This window comes from Excalfactoria chinensis, chromosome 2 (genome assembly GCF_039878825.1).
Source record: "Excalfactoria chinensis isolate bCotChi1 chromosome 2, bCotChi1.hap2, whole genome shotgun sequence".
NCBI classification, from domain to species: Eukaryota; Metazoa; Chordata; class Aves; order Galliformes; family Phasianidae; genus Excalfactoria; species Excalfactoria chinensis.
This window is the reverse complement of record NC_092826.1, coordinates 89,618,682-89,638,293: the sequence shown is the minus strand read 5'-3', so window position 1 is coordinate 89,638,293 and position 19,612 is coordinate 89,618,682. Positions and strand designations below refer to the sequence as shown.

The window sequence follows — 19,612 nt, the reverse complement described above, 5'->3', positions numbered from 1 at the left end:
AGTGTGTCATTTGCTATTACAATTTGCCAGTGCTTGATCTTTTGTGTTTATATTTGTTACGCTGATGTCCAGGCTTGGAACTGATAATTGTTTTACATATGGCACCAACCTGAGTGCTGTGGTTGACGCATTGGAGGGAAGAGAAGCCATCCAGAGGGACTTAAACATGCTGGAGAAGTGGCATATTGAGAACCTAATGAGGTTCAATAGGGCCAAGTGCAAGGTGATGCACTTGGGCTAGGGCAATTCCAAGTATTTATACGATCTAGGGGAAGATCCTCCTTGAGAGCAGCCCTGTGGAGAAGGACTTAGGAGTCTTGATGGATGAGAAGCTGGACATGAGCCAGCAGTGTGCACTTGCAGCCTGGAAGGCCATCTGTGTTCTGTACTGTGTTAAAAAAAGGGTGGCCAGTAGGGAGAGGGAGGTGATTGTCCCCCTCCATTCAGCTCTTGTGAGGCCCCATCTGGAATACTGTGTCCAGGCCTGGGGCCCCCAGCACAAGAAGGATGTGGAGCTCTTGGTGCAGGTTCAGAGGAGGGCCACTAAGGTGATCAGAAGGCTGGAGCACCTCTGCTATGAGGAAAGGTTGAGGGAACTGGGCTTATTTAGCTTGGAGAAGAGAAGGCTCTGGGGTGACCTCATTGTGGCTTTCCAGTACTTAAAGGTAGTGTATATAAACAGGAGGGGGGAACAAATGTTTACATGGTGGATAGTGACAGGACAAGGGGAAATGGTTTTAAACTAGGACAGGGGAGGTCTAGGCTAGATAGTAGGAGGAAGTTTTTCAGTCAGAGGGTGGTGATGCAGTGGAACAAATTGTCCAAGGAGGTTGTGGATACTTCATCCCTGGAGGCCTTCAAGGCCAGGCTGGATGTGGCTCTGGGCAGCCTGGTCTAGTGGTTGGTGACCCTGCACGTAGTGGGGAGGTTGAAACTGTGTGATCTTCGGGTTGAAAAGGACCTCAGGTCATTCTATGATTGCATGATATACGAACCTGGATTCCAAAAATAAACTGAGGAATTAAAACTTTATTTCAGAAACTAGTGGTCACTTGTGCAGAGATCCATCAAGGAAGGAAGAATGATGAGAACCTTCCACCAGACATTTTTCTTAATGCCTTTCTGTTCCCAAAGGTCAGGGCAGTTAGAAAGAAATTTAATGTGCACAACGATTATGCTTTCTTCCACTGAAGGGTGATGCATTTAAATAATTCTGTTTGTTGTAGGAACAACACATATTTCTCACTTTTCATCGAGGAGACCACTTATATGATGCTTGTGTTTTTATGAAAGTCTTCTATTTCCGCATGCGCTCCATTGTTAATGTTTTCTATTTCATTCCTACTTCCTCTTCACCTGCCCTTTACATTTCAAAAACTTCTGCCTTTGAAATGCAAACCCCAGAGTTTTAAATGGGATAATAAAAAAAGGTCGGGAGGGAAGCCACAAAAACAAGCAACAAAAAGGCAACAACAATAATGTACCTGAAGAGGATGCCTTTAGGAAGGAATCATTGTGACTGTGAAAAATTACTTCAGGACTTTCCCACTGTGTTCCTGATTGATGATCCAGGCTAAGTTAACTTACAGGTAACACTTGTAATACAAAAAGATGCATGTGAAAGTTCCACATGATAGATTTGACTGTGAGTCCTTACTGAACAAGGGCCTTAGTGTGGCCTTATGCTGATTATGCTGATGCTTTGTGATGATTGGCAGTGTAGTCTTTTTCTAAATAGTAAGTACACAAGTATAAAGCCCTGACCTCTTGAGTTAGTTAAAAGTTCTTGATCATCAGAAGAAGGATATTAATCCTATTAATGAGAGTCCTGGATGAATTCCAAGTAGTTAATTGAACTGTGTGCAGCGTGGTTTTTTTTGATTAATGAAATGTTGGATTGTATTCTTTGTTTCCATTGTCACTGTGTTCTTTACTAGCTAATTCCATGAGATAATCCAGAATGGACTTCAGTTGAAGTGGACAAGTGGTTGCAAAAAGCAGAATTGGTTCAAAATATGGAATGTATTTTTGCCTAGGGTGGGTAGTACTGGTAAGGATATAGGGATTTGCTACATGTGGAGCTTTGTTGGAGGTGAAAGGTGCTAGTAGTAAGCTGTTATTTAAAGGGTTGTATTATGGTTGGCATTTTGTTGTAAAAAAAAAAAAAAAAAGACACAAAAAAAACAATAAGCAATTTTTATTAAAAAAAAAAAGAAAAAGAAAAAGATGAGGTTTCATTTTGTGTTAATTAACATAGGATTTATTTCCTAGCTGTTGGCATCTAAAACTGTGAAATCTTCCTTCCCCCTTTTGTTAGTGGTGTCAGTCTCAGAGTGTGATTTGACCCCTGAATATGTTTGAAATGAGATTAAAAAGAAAGAAAAAAAGATATCTATGACTCATGTTGGGCAGTGCTTATTGCAACTGAATTTAAAATACATTTGTTGAAGTTCTTCTAACTTAATTTCTCTGGTGCTAGTGCATGCTTTCTCTGTGCTTGCATCTGTCATTTATTTCTTGCTAAACAGTTGTCACTGTTGAAAGGGTTGGTCTGGGTGTTACTTTCTTTGTTTTGGGGTGTTTTTTGTTTGTTTATTTGTTTGTTTTGCTAATTTGGTAGAGGTGCTGTCTAAACTGACGTAAGAATAAATGCAGAGACTGCAAACAAATCTGATGTAGCAGCATGCTTCCCAGCAACCTGAACTTGACTTCAAGGATTTCCTTGTTTCATAAGCAATCAAAAAATCTTCTATTATTCTGCTGTAGCCTTAATTAGTACCATTTTTAGTGTCAGTCAAAACATCTTTTTGGAAAATTTTCTGTTTGACCTGCTGAATTTTAGCTTAAAACTAATGCATAAATTTTAACGCATAAATCCGTTTAAACATCTGTAATTTACTATACAGGAGAAAGTATATTAGCAAAATCCTTTCCTCTGGACCAAAAACTAAGCAAATATTTCACTAGTGTGAGAACATGGGCTTCCCATTGGTAAATACAACAGGAAATCTTCAGTTCTGAATTTCTTGGGGCTTTGTAAGACTGCTGTATCTTTTTCCATGAACAGGTAAATGTTTTACAAAGGTGATGGCCTAAGAAGAAAAACAAGGACTGTGTGTAAATTACAACAAAATTTGTCAATGATAGAAAGCTTAAAAATCCTCTTTTATTGATTCACTAGCATAGTTGACACCAATCACTATTCTTAGTTTAATTGTGAACAAATTGACCCTGTGAATAAAGTGACATGAACTGTTATTCAAAGAATCACAGAATCATAGGGGTTGGAAGGGTCCTCTGGAGATCATCTAGTCCAGCCTCCCTGCTAAAGCAGATTCCCTACAGTAGGCTGCACAGGAAAGTGTCCGGGCAAGTTTTGCACCTCTCCAGGAGAGACTCCACAACCTCTCTGGGCAGCTTGTTCCAGTGTTTTATCACCCTCAAAGTAAAGAAGTTATTTCTTGTGTTCAGGTGGAGTGTCATTTGTTCTCATTTGTGCCTATTGCCCCTTGTCCTGTTACTGAGCACAATTCTTATTTCTGAATAAGAAACAAAAACTCACTCTAGATGCTTCTATTTTTTATTTATTTATTTATTTTTTAATGGATACTGATGTACAAGTGATCGAATGAGTTCATGTCTTGCTTTAAGCTACAGACATTCTAGCTTGCTAGGTTCCTCTAGTTCCTATTTATTTCTGAACCATCAGAAAAATTGATAATTTAAAGTGTTATCCTACTGATGTTCATAAAAAAAGGAATTATGTTTTAGTGGGCTGGGAAGTGTTTTAATGGTGCACATGGCTCTTTCTTTTCTGTTACGGTTTTCTTTTTTTCCCTATGGTAAACTAAGAATATTCTGCTATTCTTGGGGTGTTTATTGTTTTCTCTTACAATTTCTTTCAATTTCTGTGTGTTTTGGCAGGGGAAAGTCTTCTAGAACTATTAGTTTTGAGCAGTTTAAAGAAGCTCTTCAGGAACTCTCCAAGAAGCGATTTAAAGAAAAAAGTGATGAGGAAGCAATTCAAGAAATATATAAACTAATTGAAGGAAAAGCACCAATTATATCTGGAGTAACGGTATGTTACTGTCCTAATAGATGGAATATTTTAGCTGTTTTATTTCTACCCTAGCTGTATATTCACTTGCTTCCCTCTATAGTTCAAATCCAAGTCAGTGTGTCTGTGCCTGGAAGCAACAGCTGTGCTGAGCAGAGTGAAAACAGTGATTATGCAGTGTGTGATTACTGCACTGTGGCATGTATGGCGCTGTCATTGGTTCTGCTGGGAATTGTAGTTCCACACAGAGTAGTCAGAACAAATCAAGGAGAGCTCTAGTCTGGTTGAAACACAGAAAAGTTTATAAAAAGTGCTGTATCCAAATAAAGTAAATTCAGAACCTCGTTAAACAGTTCTGTGTTGATGGTAGTTGATGGTGAAATACCAAAAAGATTTAAAAAAAAACAAACAAAAAACAACCTTAAAATCAACCATGTGAATCCCACAATACCAGAATTCTGGAAATAATTATAATTTGGTTTAGTCTTTGGTTTCTTTGTTTTCTGATTGTTTTGTTGTCTTTTTCTTTTTGGCATATAAACTTTGAATAGCCTGCTAACCTTAATAAAAGAAGTTTTAAACCTGATGTACATAGGTTTCGTTGTCCTTCTAAATGTTCAGGTTAGACAAGCTTTTAGTTTGTAATTAATTCAGTGAATACTGGAGTGTTCACTACGATCTTGAATAGTCCTTTAAGTCTAGTTCAGCTGCTTAAAGTCAGTGGTCTCCCTGAGTTTAGTGAGCAAATAATCTTTCCTGAAACTGGTTTTGTACAAATGTGCACTGAAAATGTCAAGTGGAGGGATCTCTTTTGAGCTGTGTAGTTTGTTAGGCTTCTACATGATTTCATCTTATTGCTCTTGTGCTCCCATTTGAAATATGGGGTAGTTTTGATTCTTAGTGATGGGCTACCTTTTTGTCCTTGAATCATTTTAATTAATCAGAATAGCTTGTTCTTCAGCAGGTTCTCTCCCTGACTTGTGCAGATTCATTTAGGCCTCACTTCTGACTTCTTTGTTTTCTGCAGTGTCAAATGCAGGGGAACGGTCTCCTTCTAAGTGAATAGTAGGGTGATTTGACAGCTTGCAGGGTAGTAGTATGTGGGTGCTGCAGATATATGTGAATGTGACAGTAGCATTCCCCTCCGCTACAGGTAGGGCAGGTAGGGACATCTCCCACAAAACTGGCATGCTCCAAGTTCCATCCAGAACGGCCTTGAACACACTCAGGAAGGGGGCATGCACAAGATCTCTGGGAAACCTGTCCCAGTGTCTCACCACTCTCACAGCAAAGAATTTGTTCCTTATATCTAGTCTAAATATACCTTCATCCAGTTCCAGCCCTGTCCTCTTGCATCATGCCCTTATTATATTGCTCCCTGGCTTTCCTGTAGGACCCCTTCAGGTACTGGAAAGTTGTTGTAAGGTTCTCCTGGAGCTTTCTCTTAGCCAGGTGGAAGGCTGCCAATTCTCTGATCCTGTCCCTGTAGGGGAGCTGCTCCAGCCCTCTGATCACTTTTGTAGCCCTCCTCTAGGCCTACTCTAACAGCTTGATGTCCTTGTCTTGTGGGCCCCAGTACTGTACACAGTACTCCAGATAGGGTGTCATGAAAGAAGTAGAGGGACAGAATCACCACCCTTGACCTGCTGGTTATTCTTCTTTTGGTGCAACCCAGAATGCAGTTAGCCTTCTGGACTGCATATGCACATTGCTGGCTCATGTTGAATCTTCCATCAGCTAACACCCCCAAGTCTTTCTCAGAGCTGCTCTCAAGCCATTCTCCACAAAGTGCATATTTGTGCTTGAGGTTGCTCCAACCCAGGTGCAGGACCTTGCACTTGTTCTGGTTGAACTTCATGAGGTTGGCATGGGCCCACCTCTCAAGCCTGTACAGGTCCTTCAGGATGGCATCTTCCCTCTAAGAAGTCAACCGCAGCATTCAGTTTCATGTGATCAGCAATTTTGCTGAGGGTACATGATCCCTCTGTCCACGTTGCCCATAAAGATATTAAATACACTGGTCCCAGCACTAATCCCTGAAGAACACCGCTCATCACTGATCTCCATTTGGACATTGAGCCATTGAGGCAAGTGGAAAAAGACTGTAGAGATGGTAAAGGCTTGTGATTTCTTAGAGTCTTGTGGATTTGCTGCACCTCTAGATTTCCAGTTTTGGAGTAGTTATAATGTCCTGGACAATTGTGAGTGTGAACAAGACCTGTCATTGTCATCTGATCCTGAATTTAGTGCTCACACAAAGGTGAAAAGACCAAGTAATAGCTGCTGTAGGCTCTTCTTGCAGGCAGTGGAGATGCATCTACTGAAGAGAGTGTGAAACTGTAGAGTTACTGTAACCTGAAGAAGTAAAGCCATGTGTCAGAACAGGTGTGCCTAAATGACAAACTTGACAGAGGATGGTCTCCCTGTTCAGTAGATGAAGAAGGATTTATGACTTGTCTCATATACCTGTGCATGGAAGCACCTGCTGTGGAGGGCAAGCAGGACAAATTATAAGCTCGCACAGTTGGAGAACTATGATGTCATTGGAGTTCTGGAAGCATAGTGGAAGCTCTTCTGACTAGTGTGTTGTGAAGGATGGATAGAGGATCTTCAGAAAAGATGGGGGGCAAAAAGAGGAAGAGGACCTGTGCTCAGTATGAAACCATAGTCTGATTGCATGGAGATTTGCCTTAGGTTAGATGACAAATGAGTAGAGAGCTTGTGTGTAAAGAGAAGAGAACAGACCAACACAGGTGATGTTGTAGTAGGCAGTCAAATGTGCTATCAGCCATGTCAAAATGTCTGTGATTAGGCAATCTATAAGACTTATTCTGGAATGAAAAAGATAAAATGAGACAAGTGATCAATGATTTATGGAGATGCTCAGTTGAATATGCAGTACACAACCAAAAGGAAGAATTAGTTAGTAATGCAGAATCATAGATTGTCTTAGGTTGGAAGGGACCTCAAAGATCATCTAGTTCCAAAACCTCTTGCATTGGGCAGTTAGCACCCACTTGATCACATTGTCTCGGGAGCAGATGAAACTGACTTTGAACACTTCAAGGGATGTGGCGTGTACAGCTTTGCTGAGCAGTCTGTTCTAGTGCCTTACTGTTCTCATAGTAAGGAACTTCCTCCTAATATCTAGTTTAAATGTCCCCTCTTTTAGTTTAAAACCATTTGCTCTTATCCTATTACTGTGACTGTTTAAAGAGTCAGTATCCCTCCTGTTTATAAGCACCCTTTAAGTATTAGAAGGCTGCAGTGAGGTCTTCCCCAGAGCCTTCTCTTCCTTAGGCTGAACAAGCCCAGCTCCCTCAGCCTTTGATCACTGGAGACATACTCCACTGCTCTGGTCATCGTTTTGGCCCTCTGGCCCCACTTCAACAGCTCCACATCTTGTGCTGGAGGTCCCAGCAATTGGTTTGGTATTCCAGATGAACCTTCACAAGGGCAGAGGTGGGGGGGGAGGATCAACTGCCTCCCTTGCCCTGTTGGCCACTCCTCTTTTGCTGCAGTCCAGGATACGGTTGGCTTTCTGGCCTGTGTGCACGTGCTTCTGGCTTATGTTCACCAGAAACTCCAAGCCCTTCTCTGTAGGCCTGCTCTCAATGACTCCTCCTGCTCTGGACACGTGTGGGATTGCCTCAACTCAGGTGCAGCACCTTTCACTCAGCCTTGTTGAATGTCATTCAGTTCACATGGGGCTTTTTAAGGTTGTCCAGGTCCCATTGGATGGCATCCTTTCTTTCTGTGGTGTCAACTGCATCACTTGTCTTGGTGTCATCATCAAGCCTACTGAGGGTGTGCTTGATCCTACCACCTGTGTTTTTGATAAAGATGTTGAAAAGCACTGGTCCCAAGATGGATCCCCGAGGGACATGACTTATTACTGGCCTCCACCTGGACATAGATCTCTTGACTACAACTCTCTGGCTGCGACGTTCCAACCAGTTCTTTATGGATGAATATGGAGCTTGTGACTGAGCTCACACACAGAAAGGAAGTGTGCAGGAGGTGGAAGGAGGGAGAGGCTATATGGTATGAGTATGAATTACACATTGGAAACATGATGAGGTAGGCCAAAGTTCAGCTGGAGATGAGGCTGGAAAGAGTGCTGAAGGACAAATGAGAGGTTTCTCTTAAGTATATCGGTGGTAAAAGTGAGAGTGTGTTGATTGGTGGGACTGAGGATCTAGTTACAAAGGATGTGGAAAAGATGGAGATGCTCAATGCCTTTTTTTGCATCAGTTTTGACTGGTAGGGCCTAACCTTTGGGCTTCCTAGGTCCCTGAGCCTGAAACAGTAACCACAGTAGAGGAAGATGGAATTAGCAATCAGTTCAGCAATTAGACATGTGTAAGTCTGTAGGACAAGATAGGTTACATTTGAGAGTACTGGAGGAGCTGGCCGATATCATTGCAAAGCTGCTGTCCATTGTCTTCAAAAGGCCATGACAGCTAGTGAGGTTCATGATAACTGGGAAAAGACAACACACACATCCTTGAAGAGGGCTAGCAGGTGTTTGTATCTAAGTACCTACAGACCAGTTACTATAACCTCAGTCCTGGTGGAGACTGTGAAAAAAGTTATCTCAAAAGCACTTTCTAAACAGACAAAGGGCAAGGAAAGGGTTTGGAGCAGCCAGTGTGGCAAGGCCATTCTTCCTAAGAGCAAAGAAGTGGCAGATCAAATAAGCAGTATAAACAGGGAGTATAGTATGCTTTGATGTCAGTAAGACCTCAGAGCCAGCTCATCATCACCAAACTGGGGAGATATGGACTAGATAAAGTGGCCCTAAAATGAGAGGGAAATAGCTGGTCTATTGGGTTTGGAGATGCAGTCAGTAGCGCAAAGTACAGCTGTGAGCCAGCAGCAGCTTGTGGTGTCTCTCCAGGCAGATGGGACAGAGTGTTCTATTGGCAAGTTTGCAAAAGACTCCAAACTAGGAGGAGTGATTAATAGGCTGGAGATCAGTGACTCCATTCAATGGGACCTTGGCAGGTTGTAGAAACAGACTGATGGTAAGCCTCATGAAGTTCAGCAATTTCTTGGGCCTGGAATGAATTAATCCTATGTAACACAACAGCCCAGGGGCCCACAGGTCTTGAAGCAGCTTTTCAGAAGAGGTTCTTGTGGTCATGATGGGTGACCAGTTGAATGGGAGTCAGCAGCAGTCCTTGTGGAAGGTGAACTTTTGCAGCAAGAAAGGGCAGCCATGTCCTGGGCTGCCTGAGCAAGTGTGTAGCCAGCTGATCCATTGAAATGATGCTACCCTTTTATTTGGCAGCTGTGAGACTGTATCTCAAATGATGCGTCCAGTCTGGGACTCCCTGGTGCAAGAAAGAGATTGATATACTGGAACAAGCCCAGTGCAGAGCCACCATGATGGTCAGGCTGAAGCATATAATGCATGAGGAGAAGTGGAGAGAACTTGGCGTGTTTGGATTGGAGAAGGCTAAGGGGAGATCTTATTTCTGTCTCTAGCCACGTGACTGGAGGATGTACATTCTGACTTGATCTTCTTAAAGTTGGTTGTGGTTGTTGTTTTTACGCCAGGTATGGCCAAATACTGAAGTAAGTTTCCTAGAGAGCTTGTGGAATCTGCATCCTTGAAGGTGTTTAGAGGTTGACTGAATAAGTTTCTGAGTAAGCTCATTAAAGCCTTGCTGTGAGTGAGAGTTTGCACTGGATACAAGCTCATATATATGCAAATATTCCTTCCAACGTAAATTTTTCAGTTAATTTATGAATCTAAATAAATCAAGATCTGGATTACATTGCAAGAAGTCTGATAATGATTAGCCTGTGGGCATGGAACAGAAAATTTGTCCTGACTCTATCTGAGCAGATAGCTTACCTTTCAACTTTTTTTCTGAGGTATCTTCTTGTCTAAAACATTAATTGTTCTATAGGTAGATGTGAGTAACTTTAGAGAAGGGAAAGTCTTCACATACCTGACACTACTGAATTGTTAAGTAGAGTTTCCAGAAGTGGTCATCAGTGCCAGTAAGCTGCATGTTTAAATCATTAATAAATCATTGATTTATTGTTATTATCAGTTGATTTCTTTATTGCACTTGTATCTAATATAAATGTCTGAAAAACTGCTGCTAAAGAAAATACTGTGCAACAATAAGGTTCAAAGTATGTAAGTCTCAAAATGCTTGAGTGCTGGAGTCCAGAGCTAGTATTACCAAGGAGGAAAAGAGAGGGTTATTTTTAAATGCTGTATGCGCAACACATGATCTACCCCTTATACCTAGTCATTACACTGCCTTACATAGATGGTGTTAGATCCTAGTACTGTTGAACTTACTGATTTGAAATCGTTCCTGGACATGATACCACATACGAGGTACATTCAGTAATGGGTGGGTTATCACATTCTTTTTGCGTGCTGAGCAGAAAATCTAGATTTTTCTTTCAAGTTTGGTGTGCTCATGAAAACAGAGGAGAGAAAGTTGGAAAAAAAGAAATGGAGTCTTGAAATAGTAAAAAACTGAAAAAAAAAAAATCAACAAAAAAACCACCTTCACTTTGAAAAGGCTTTTTGTTTTTTGTTGATTGTCATTCTTGACAAGGTTTCTGGATGTTACCAGCAAATAAGTAATACAGGCTTTTCAGTGACTGAACTGTAGTAGTTTCTGAGCAAGCTCATTTGAGCCTTGCTGTTAGCAAGGGCTTGTGTTGCATCCAGTCTCATGCAAAGTTTTCTTCTAGCCTGGGTCATTTTGTGTTCTGTGATTTTAAGCTGTGAAAATATCTAGTGAAATAGAATCTGTAAACCTCTCTGGGCAAGATGTTGCTATGCTTAGCCTACCAGCAGTGAAGAGTTTTTTTCCCACATGGAAAAAATTGCCATCTAGTTGTAATTTCCCATATTCCAAACTGTGTCAGTTATCTATTCTTTCCCTCCTTTTAAAAAGATATTTTTCCTTTTTTCCCACTGTGCACTTTTAAACTGGTCCTGTTTATTCTATAACTCTACTGTTGAAAACAGGCTTATTCCTTCCTTTATTCCCACCCACTGGAGCTGAACAAACCCTCTTTCCTGAGCTCTTCCCTGTATGCCACACACTCCAAGCTCCTCACTATTTTATCAGCCCTTCTCTGCAAAGGGGGAAGGAGTAGTGAATTACTAACAAACGCTATGCAGTCATTTTAAACCACTGAATTTATTGGTATAAAGACAATTCCTTTTTACTTTCCATAGTGGCTTCTAAGACCATGGCCTGTTCTTATCTTTTCAGTGAGATTGTAGTGTGAGGGGGAGATTCAGTTCAAAGGGATGGGGAATGGTTGTGCATGCCATTCCTGACTCATCTGGGGGTGCTTCCACCAATTTGGAGATACAGTTACAAGCAGCCTTCCAGGAAAATACCTGTAAAAGTACAGGTACTGCAGGCTTTGTTAATGAAAACAGTTACATGAGTGAATGGAAGAGTGGTTGGTCTTGGAGAGCAAAAGTGTTGATATTTTGGGAAGTACTGCTGGCAGGTTTGTTTGGTGTTCCAATCAGTTTACACATTCATTATATTTAAGTTTGTTGTGCAAAGTAAAACATCTTTCATACTGAGAGTTTTAAGAAGAAGAGGTGAAAAGTTTATGTTTACGTGTATCCTCTGTGATATGCCCATTTGCACTCTATGTGCAAATAGAACAGAAGAAAAACGAAGGCTTCTGTAAGCTCACAAAATGGAAAGAAGGAGGTTGCTCCAAATAGTTTACTGCCTCTAGAAAAGTATAACTAGATTATGTAAGTCGCTGTAGATAGTAAGTAGTTCCAGCAGTTGGTGGTCAGGAGCAAAACTGCTATATGATGAGACAGAATCATTTGTCTGTGAATCACAGTGAAAAGAGAAGGTGGGAAGGTGAAGTGCTTACTCGCTCAGGTAGAAATTGTCCTCATTCAGCTCTTTGTGCTGATCACAGTATTTTTTGTATCTTTTCCTACTGATGAGGGATAGTCAGCTTCTCTTCCCCTGTTTCCCTCACTCCCTTTATTTTCTTTGTCTTGCAGTACCCATGTGGAATTGGTAATGAAAATGGGTTTAACACTGTTTTGCTCTCTAGTTGCCAGCTTAGTCTCTATAGGGTTTTTGGAGATGGTGTTTGATTTTATCATAGAATCATAGGTTTGGGTTGGAAGGGACATTTAAGATCACCTTGTTCCAACCCCCCTGCTACAGACAGGGACACCCCACATTAGACCAGGTTGCTCCATCCAGAATGGCCCTGAGCACCTTCAGAGTGGGGACATTCACAAGATCTCTGGGCAACCTGTCCCAGTGTCTCACTACCCTCACAGTAAATGATTTATAGCATATATCTAGTGTATACTCTCATCTAGTTTAAAGGCATTTTTGCATGTTCTGTTGCAACATGCCCTTGTGGAAGATTCCTTCTTAGCTTTCCTGTAGGCCCCCTTCAGATACTGGAAGGTTGTTGTAAGGTCCCCATGGAGCCTTCTCTTGTCCAGGCTGAGGACTGACAATTCTCTCATCCTGTCCCCGTAGGAGAGCCTCTCCAGTCCTCCAATGATCTTTGTGGCCCTCCTCTAGACCTACTTCAAGTTCTCAGTGTCTTCCTGTGTGGGGAGCCCCAGAGCTAGATGCAGTACTCCAGGTGGGGTCTCATAAGAGAAGAGTAGAGGTGCAGTCACCTCCCTCAACCTGCTGGTCATGCTTCTGTTCCTGCAAACAAAAGGAAGGTGTGCATACTGAGTTCATAAGGGCCATTCATGAAAAAAATAACAGTAAAAAGAGAAACAGTATACTCCATGTGTTCTACTCCATATTTACAGAGGGGAAGTCATCTTTGAAAATAAAAAAAGTTAGCAGGATGCTTAGTTGAGCCCTACCCTTCTGTTTAATGTTTTCGTGACCCAAAGGAGAAGGAATATTTTGCTTTTAATGTAAGTATACATAATCAGAAACACAAAAGGAGGACAGAAGTGAGGTGAATAGCACAACTTTATTGTGGCAGTTTATTATCTCTGATCTTCACATTCAATTTAGGAAAGACTTCGGGAATTACTCATTTAAAAACAATTTGGAGAAAGTCTTTATAACTCACAGCAATTGCTCTTATTCTCATTTAATGTACTGTGACTCTGGTGATTTAGGGAGCCTTTTGGTCCATCTTGGTCTGAAAGAAAATATGATGGGGCATTGCTGTTCTTGCTCTGAATTTGTGATTTTGCTTTTTTTCTGGACAAAAAGCATTCCTTTTCCTTCTGTGGTGTCAGTGTGCCTTTTATTTAGAGTTTTGATGTTTTTTTTCTTTCTCACACATGCACACGTTTCAGTAATACATATGAAGACAAAGGTCAGGACCACTGTCCCAGCATGATTTTTTTTTTTTTCTTTTAAGATCTGTCATAGGGGTGTTAAAGCATAGAGCTGTTTTGTCATCTTTTGGTAATTGCCTGTATTACTGAACATTGAGAACATGCTTAACTTGCAAATGAAGAACAAGTTATAACAGAATGTTTTCATGTCCCAGAGCTATTTTATGAAACAGCATTATGAAGGAGACACCAATGGGAAGTAATGGATGCAGACAGATGGCGCAGTGGTAGAATTGCTGCTTGCAACACCGGTGGCCCGCGGTTCGAATCCCCCCTGTGGCGCAAGGGGTAGAAGTGCCACTTAGCTACACAGAGGGCTCAAATCCCAGGAGTTGGACTCGATGATCTCTAAGGTCCCTTCCAACTCGCACGATACTGTGATACTGTGATATTCCAAGTGGATAAATATAAAGGGAAGTGTTCAAAAAAATAAATAAAATAAATCCAAAGTAGAAGATCCTAGGGAAAGCAGAGGCAAAACTTATTTTTGAAATGTCGGAGTTATAAGTGTGTTCTTGTAAATGTAATTTATTCATGTTCTTGAAGAAGTGTCTGCGTTTGTTGATGGTCTTTATGTTTTTATTTTTTAATAACCTCCAGTGGGCAGATGGTTCTTGAGATCTCTCGTGACTTGATTTGTTCTTGGTTGATAATTATTGTAGTTATATATAATGGCAGTAAACAAATATTTTTGTTGAATTTTGCTAGAAATGTGTAGAAATTTACATATCCTCCATTATAAGGCTCATTACCATGAACAGTGCCTGCTTTGAGAGTACTTGATTTCTGATGTGTTTTTTTTTTTTTGTGTGTGTGTTTTTTGTTTGTTTGTTTTTTTATTCTAATAGAAAGCGATTTCATCTCCAACTGTGTCACGCCTTACGGATACAACAAAATTCACAGGTTCTCACAAAGAGAGGTTTGATCCCAGTGGGAAAGGCAAAGGCAAAGCTGGCCGAGAAGATCTGGTTGATTCTTCAGGATATGTATCTGGCTACAAGCACGCAGGCACATATGATCATAAAGTACAAGGAAGCAAGTAAGGCTGAAGGTTTAAAATACAGGGGAAGAAAGGGAGAGAGAGAATATATTTTTAAGAATGACATAGATGAGTCCCATGTGTTTCAGTTATTGTGAATGCTAAGACTATGTGTTCAAGAAGTTTTTTTCAGAAACTGGAACTGATTTTAACATCTACTGAGCAACTTGCAGTGTAGCACCACTTCATTACATTCCTTATGTATATATTGGCAAAAATAAACGTATCAGTACAAAAACAACATCATTTTGTTGAGCTCTTTAGACAAAAAGAAAAAAGAAATAACAATGTCAAGAGCTGTTACACCACACTTTGTCAATCTGAGCAAAAAAATATAAATTCAAACATTCCTAAATATCCAGTTGCTCTGAGGTTGTAAAAGAGAACCCTCTGAAAAAAGGTTCTTTCATAGCAGCATTTATGAAGAGTATGCCATTACTTAGGCAGTTTGATTTCACTACTGTTTTGGGGCTTTAAAAAAAAAGTCTTTTATGGGATCTGGCACTTTCCTTAAAAGATTCAACAGTGTATTATTGTGCAGTAAGTTGTTGTATTATATAAGGAGCTAATCTGTAAATTTATACACCGTTTATGAAAAACTGAAAAAAAAAATAAATAGAAGGGAAAAAGATATTTTTGTGACAATACTGGTTCTAATGTATTTATGTCTGCAGAAGGAGGTGGAAAATACCAACCTTTACCGTCCCCATGTCTGTGCTTTCTGCTTTGTTATTGTGTGTACTGTAGCATGTTTCTGACTGGGTGGATTTAGATGGAGTTAATGTACTAACCTGGTGGGTAAGGAACAAGATATTACTAAGAAAGTCTACTAGACCTCTTTATAGTTTGTTCTCAAATTGGAACTGCCCAACATTTGAAATGAGGAGGGTGTCAAAATAATAATGCTTTAAAATATTGATAATGACTAAACACTGCCAATTAGATTGCTAATATGTGAATGTTGTGCACATACATTGGCATATATCCCCTTTAAGCTATAACATATGTAATGGAAGCTTATGGCCTTTTGTATTAAGGATATATATAATATTAATATCCACATGATTAATTGTAATTAATTGCACAGAAAAATATACTGTTATACCCAGGCTGTGTGTTCTGTTAGTTTTGTCTGAAGCCAAAGGATTTGTTTCTCTGATGCTGCCTTACTTGGAAGTAATTTTATAGATGGGAATAGCTTTCCAATTCTATAGAAAAAGCAATTCCACACACTTAAGGTACAGGCAGCTGAGTGTGACCTGCCTCTGGCTCAGACTGCCAAAACAAGTTAAGAAGACTTATTTTTTTTTTTTTTTTTTTTTTAATTTTTTTTATTTTTTTGTATATATATATATACATGTTACTGGTTCAACAAGAGAGAGGCCAGTTCAAAGTTCTGTGAGAGCTGAACAAGTACTCTGACATATTACTCTGTCCATAAAATTAAGAAAGATATACTTTGGAGTATTTAAAAACACTTCCTAGTAGTTTTGCTTTGCTTATTTTCAAGAAGATGCACTGATTTTAATGTTTTGTCTGTGGATAAAGGCTGATAAGTTTACAGTTTTTCTTCTACTGTGATCAGCATGTCACTCAGAGTACATAAGCTGAGTGAGCTGTGTGTGTCATCACGTTCCTTGCAGGTCACAATCTGTATTTGGCCTATATACAGAAAGAGCACTGGTTTTCAATCCCTAATTGTTTGTGTTTTGTTCTTCTGACATTAAGTGGTCTTTCTTGTAATTCTGCCTCAAATGACCCTTTGAACACATAAGTTGGCCTGAAAGCAAAACAGTAAATACAAGGAGTTCCTCATGAACTTGAAGACTTTTTGTTTGTTTATGATTTGTTTTGGTTTCTGTTTTGAGGAGGGAAAGAAGTTTGCCAAACCTCAGCCCATGCTGTTGTAAGGATTTAAATCATATTTTTCCCATGATTGGCTCTAGTTATCTGGGAAGATTTTTGACATATATAAGGATGCTCAGGGTGAGAAGCTTTTTGAAGTCTTGATTAACTCATTGCTCTTGACAAAAATATTTCAGTGGAGTGAAGAAGTATTCACTCCTTTGTTTCACTGGTTACTTGTCACACTCTGAAGAAGAAAACAGTGTATTGTTATTCAAGCAATGACTAAATTTTTTCGGCATGGCAGTAGACAGGCTAACTGCAGAGAGCCCTCTTTGTGATATAACATTCATGCCTGTGCACCTGAGGAAGGCCCTGGGATAAGCCCGTAGCTTTTGTTTTTTAATTAGTAAAAAGGCTAAGTCTGTAACTCCTGACAAATCCTCAGCTAAGTTACAGGCATGATAATACAACTGTTCTACCCACTGACTTAGAGACTTAGCTTATTGGTACCTGAAAAGATCTGAACCCTGCTTGAATCAAAGGCGAGGTCTGGTCTGTTTCAGAGCCCTTCCAACACATTTTTGATCATGCTGTTTGTTGTTAGCTAGCTTCCATGACAGGAATAGTAGGTGATACCTAACCTAAGGTGCAAAAGTGATAGGTTTTCTAAAGAACATAAATACAGATACCAAACTGTTGCTGCATGAGAAGGAATGATTAGTTAGAAAGGTTTTATGAAATTATTAGGTTTTAAATTGCTAGTCCACAGCATGAGCGAAAACAGCGCACTCATGAGGTATAAAAGGCATGCAAAAGAATTGGGAATGGGTACAGATTCAAGTTGACACTAGAAATGGAACAAGACTGCATAATTGGAAGAGGCTGATGGAACTAGCTGGGAGTCTGCTAGAGCTTAACTTTATATTACAGTATGAAATTCCTGCCAGAACAAAACACTTCATATAGACCTGATGCAAATTTGTACAATATATTCGGTGATATAATTGGTTTTGGATCAGGACCTGAGAAGGTGCTTCAGATAGCATGTGGTATTTTATTTTGAAGAACACACTTTTTCTTCTCTACTGCAGTTGGACAGCTTTAAAACTCTATCAAATGCATGAAAAGAAATTCTGTCATGACAGTGAAAAAAGGAGATTGTGGCTGGAAAGGTTGTAATCTGTAAGCCCCTCTACACTTGATGAAAAAGATGCAGGCTGTGAATGAAAGCATGGAACTGTAGAATCATAGCTGCATCATATATATCTGTGTATTAGAACTTCAGCCACCCATTTATGCTCTCACTTTCTCACTAATTTCGGTGGCTAATGTAAAGCCTAAATAAATAGCTTGAATGTTAGCCATGCTTCTAAGTGTTCCAGGCCTATATGGAAATGAGGCCAAGTGATATAACCAGTATATTTTATTGTTTGTTCATTGACTATTCTCTGTACTCATTGGACAGCAAGTACAGCTTGTAACTCAAATGATGGGTGAGGTCAAGAAGTGCAGTAAAGTATGCTCATCGTCCTGTGCACTGTTATTCTAGACTACTTAAATGACGTTCCTGAAGTAAGGACATGTACTCAATAAGGTTTACACTCATCTCCTTTTCAGGGGCATCTAAATTCATTCCTTCAGACTTCCCAGTCTGATTTTCAGCAACTCATCTGCTGTGCTCTCTTACATGATATCATCTATAAAACCCTATTATTCCTAATATTTTTGCTTTCGTACTGCTGAACATTCTTTTGAGATAAACATGATTGGAAAGTTCAGGTAGCTTTTAGTGATAACTGTATTTAAGAATAAACTCAAATTATACTGTTCATTCAAAATTAAAGCCTTAGATACTATAGTAGTACACAGTCTTACCTATGTCTTAATATGACTACCAAACCTTTACAAGATGGAGAACAACAAATTCAAATTGTGACCGAGGCAAAATTCTTAAGTAAAATGTGCTGAAGATTTTTTATTATTATTATTAATATTAGTGCTTGTTTACTAATTCCTCTACTCATTTTTTGTGGTTCAATTACTTGTTGAGAGTTTTTGAACAGTGATACCTGTATGGAAAATCAGAAACAAAGTTACTGTCTTTTTTATGGCTATTGGAGGTGTCACAGGAGTGTTACTGAAAAGCAAACATTGGATTATATGTTGTTTCAACAGTCCAGTGAGAACACTTCTGATTAATTATAACAAAGTATCTGGAAGACCAAAGGAAATGTGGAACATTGGGCAATGGCCAATATGTGGGCTTTTTTTTTTTTTTTTTTTTTTTTTTTTTTTACATTAGGAAAATGAAAGGGTAATTTCCAAACTACTGATATGTCACACCTTGTTCTTTATTAACATAAGGGTTATCCTTCAAACGTATTTTCTATGTATTTTACTGATGTGACCTCAATCAAAATTTCCTCTGATAACTTTTTGGAATCATGAAATTCATGTATTATTTGTTTCAGTCATGTTTTCCCTCTGTTGGCTCAATTAATACCATTTTTATGGCAGACGGAATTTGTTGGTAATCCAGAGCTAGGGTATATGACTAGTTAAGAGTTTGGCTTGTAAGTGAGATGTATCAAGAGAGTCCTTGTTTATCCTTCTTCAAACACTAAACTTTAAATTTGTAGTTAAGAAAGTTTTTTTTTTTTTTTTTTTTTTTTTTTTTTTTTTTCCTTAAGCCTTGTCATAATTACAAAATAAACTTCAATCATTTGTATCTGCATGTATGATAAGTATCAGCTGTTTGGAATATAAACTAGCCTTACAGAAATTGCATGTATTCTGGGGGCATACACCTGTCATCCGCGAGTAAGAATTCTCTGTTAGCACTGCCCAAGAAACAAACCACTTATTTTCATGATAGATAAAATGTAATGCGTTGCATCTAGTGCATATCCTTTATACCGTTAGCCTTGCGTGTGCACTAAAATAGCTACAGTTTTGTGTACATTGTTTGTAGTGTGGATATTATGTTCTTTCTTTGTCTATTAGTTGATGGTAGGTAATGTAATACATGAGACTTGTACAAGTTTGTGTGCACACATACTTTTTAGATTCAGATAAATAATTAAACCACGTAGGCGCTGTTCTAAACCTTAAATCGTAAAGGGCCAAGCTCTAAACCTGCAGCTGGAGCTATTCAGGGCCAGTTGGAAATGCTACTATTCTATCTCCATAGCATGAAAGTAGAGATCTAGAAGTGCTTTTATGTTTTGACACATACAACTACTCCCTTTCTATTTCTGGAGGGAAGCATTCTTCAGTAAATCTGACATAGACTTGTGTCAAGAAGAGTTCTTCC

General features: G+C 39.4%; 1 protein-coding gene across 4 annotated transcripts in view; it reads left to right on the top strand.

Annotated features, from left to right (window-relative positions):
- The window catches only part of TPPP (tubulin polymerization promoting protein), a 46,645-nt gene extending 31,085 nt beyond the window's left edge, over nucleotides 1-15,560 (top strand). For 3 of the 4 annotated variants that reach the window (XM_072327331.1, XM_072327328.1, XM_072327329.1), the window contains 2 exons: nucleotides 3,925-4,078; nucleotides 14,261-15,560. In XM_072327331.1, coding sequence (XP_072183432.1) covers nucleotides 3,925-4,078; nucleotides 14,261-14,455 — 349 coding nt within the window. In that variant the 3' untranslated portion in view covers nucleotides 14,456-15,560. The remainder of the gene's footprint in view (nucleotides 1-3,924; nucleotides 4,079-14,260) is intronic. The other variant, XM_072327332.1, reaches the window with a different exon arrangement.
- Nucleotides 15,561-19,612: the final 4,052 nt, after the last annotated feature.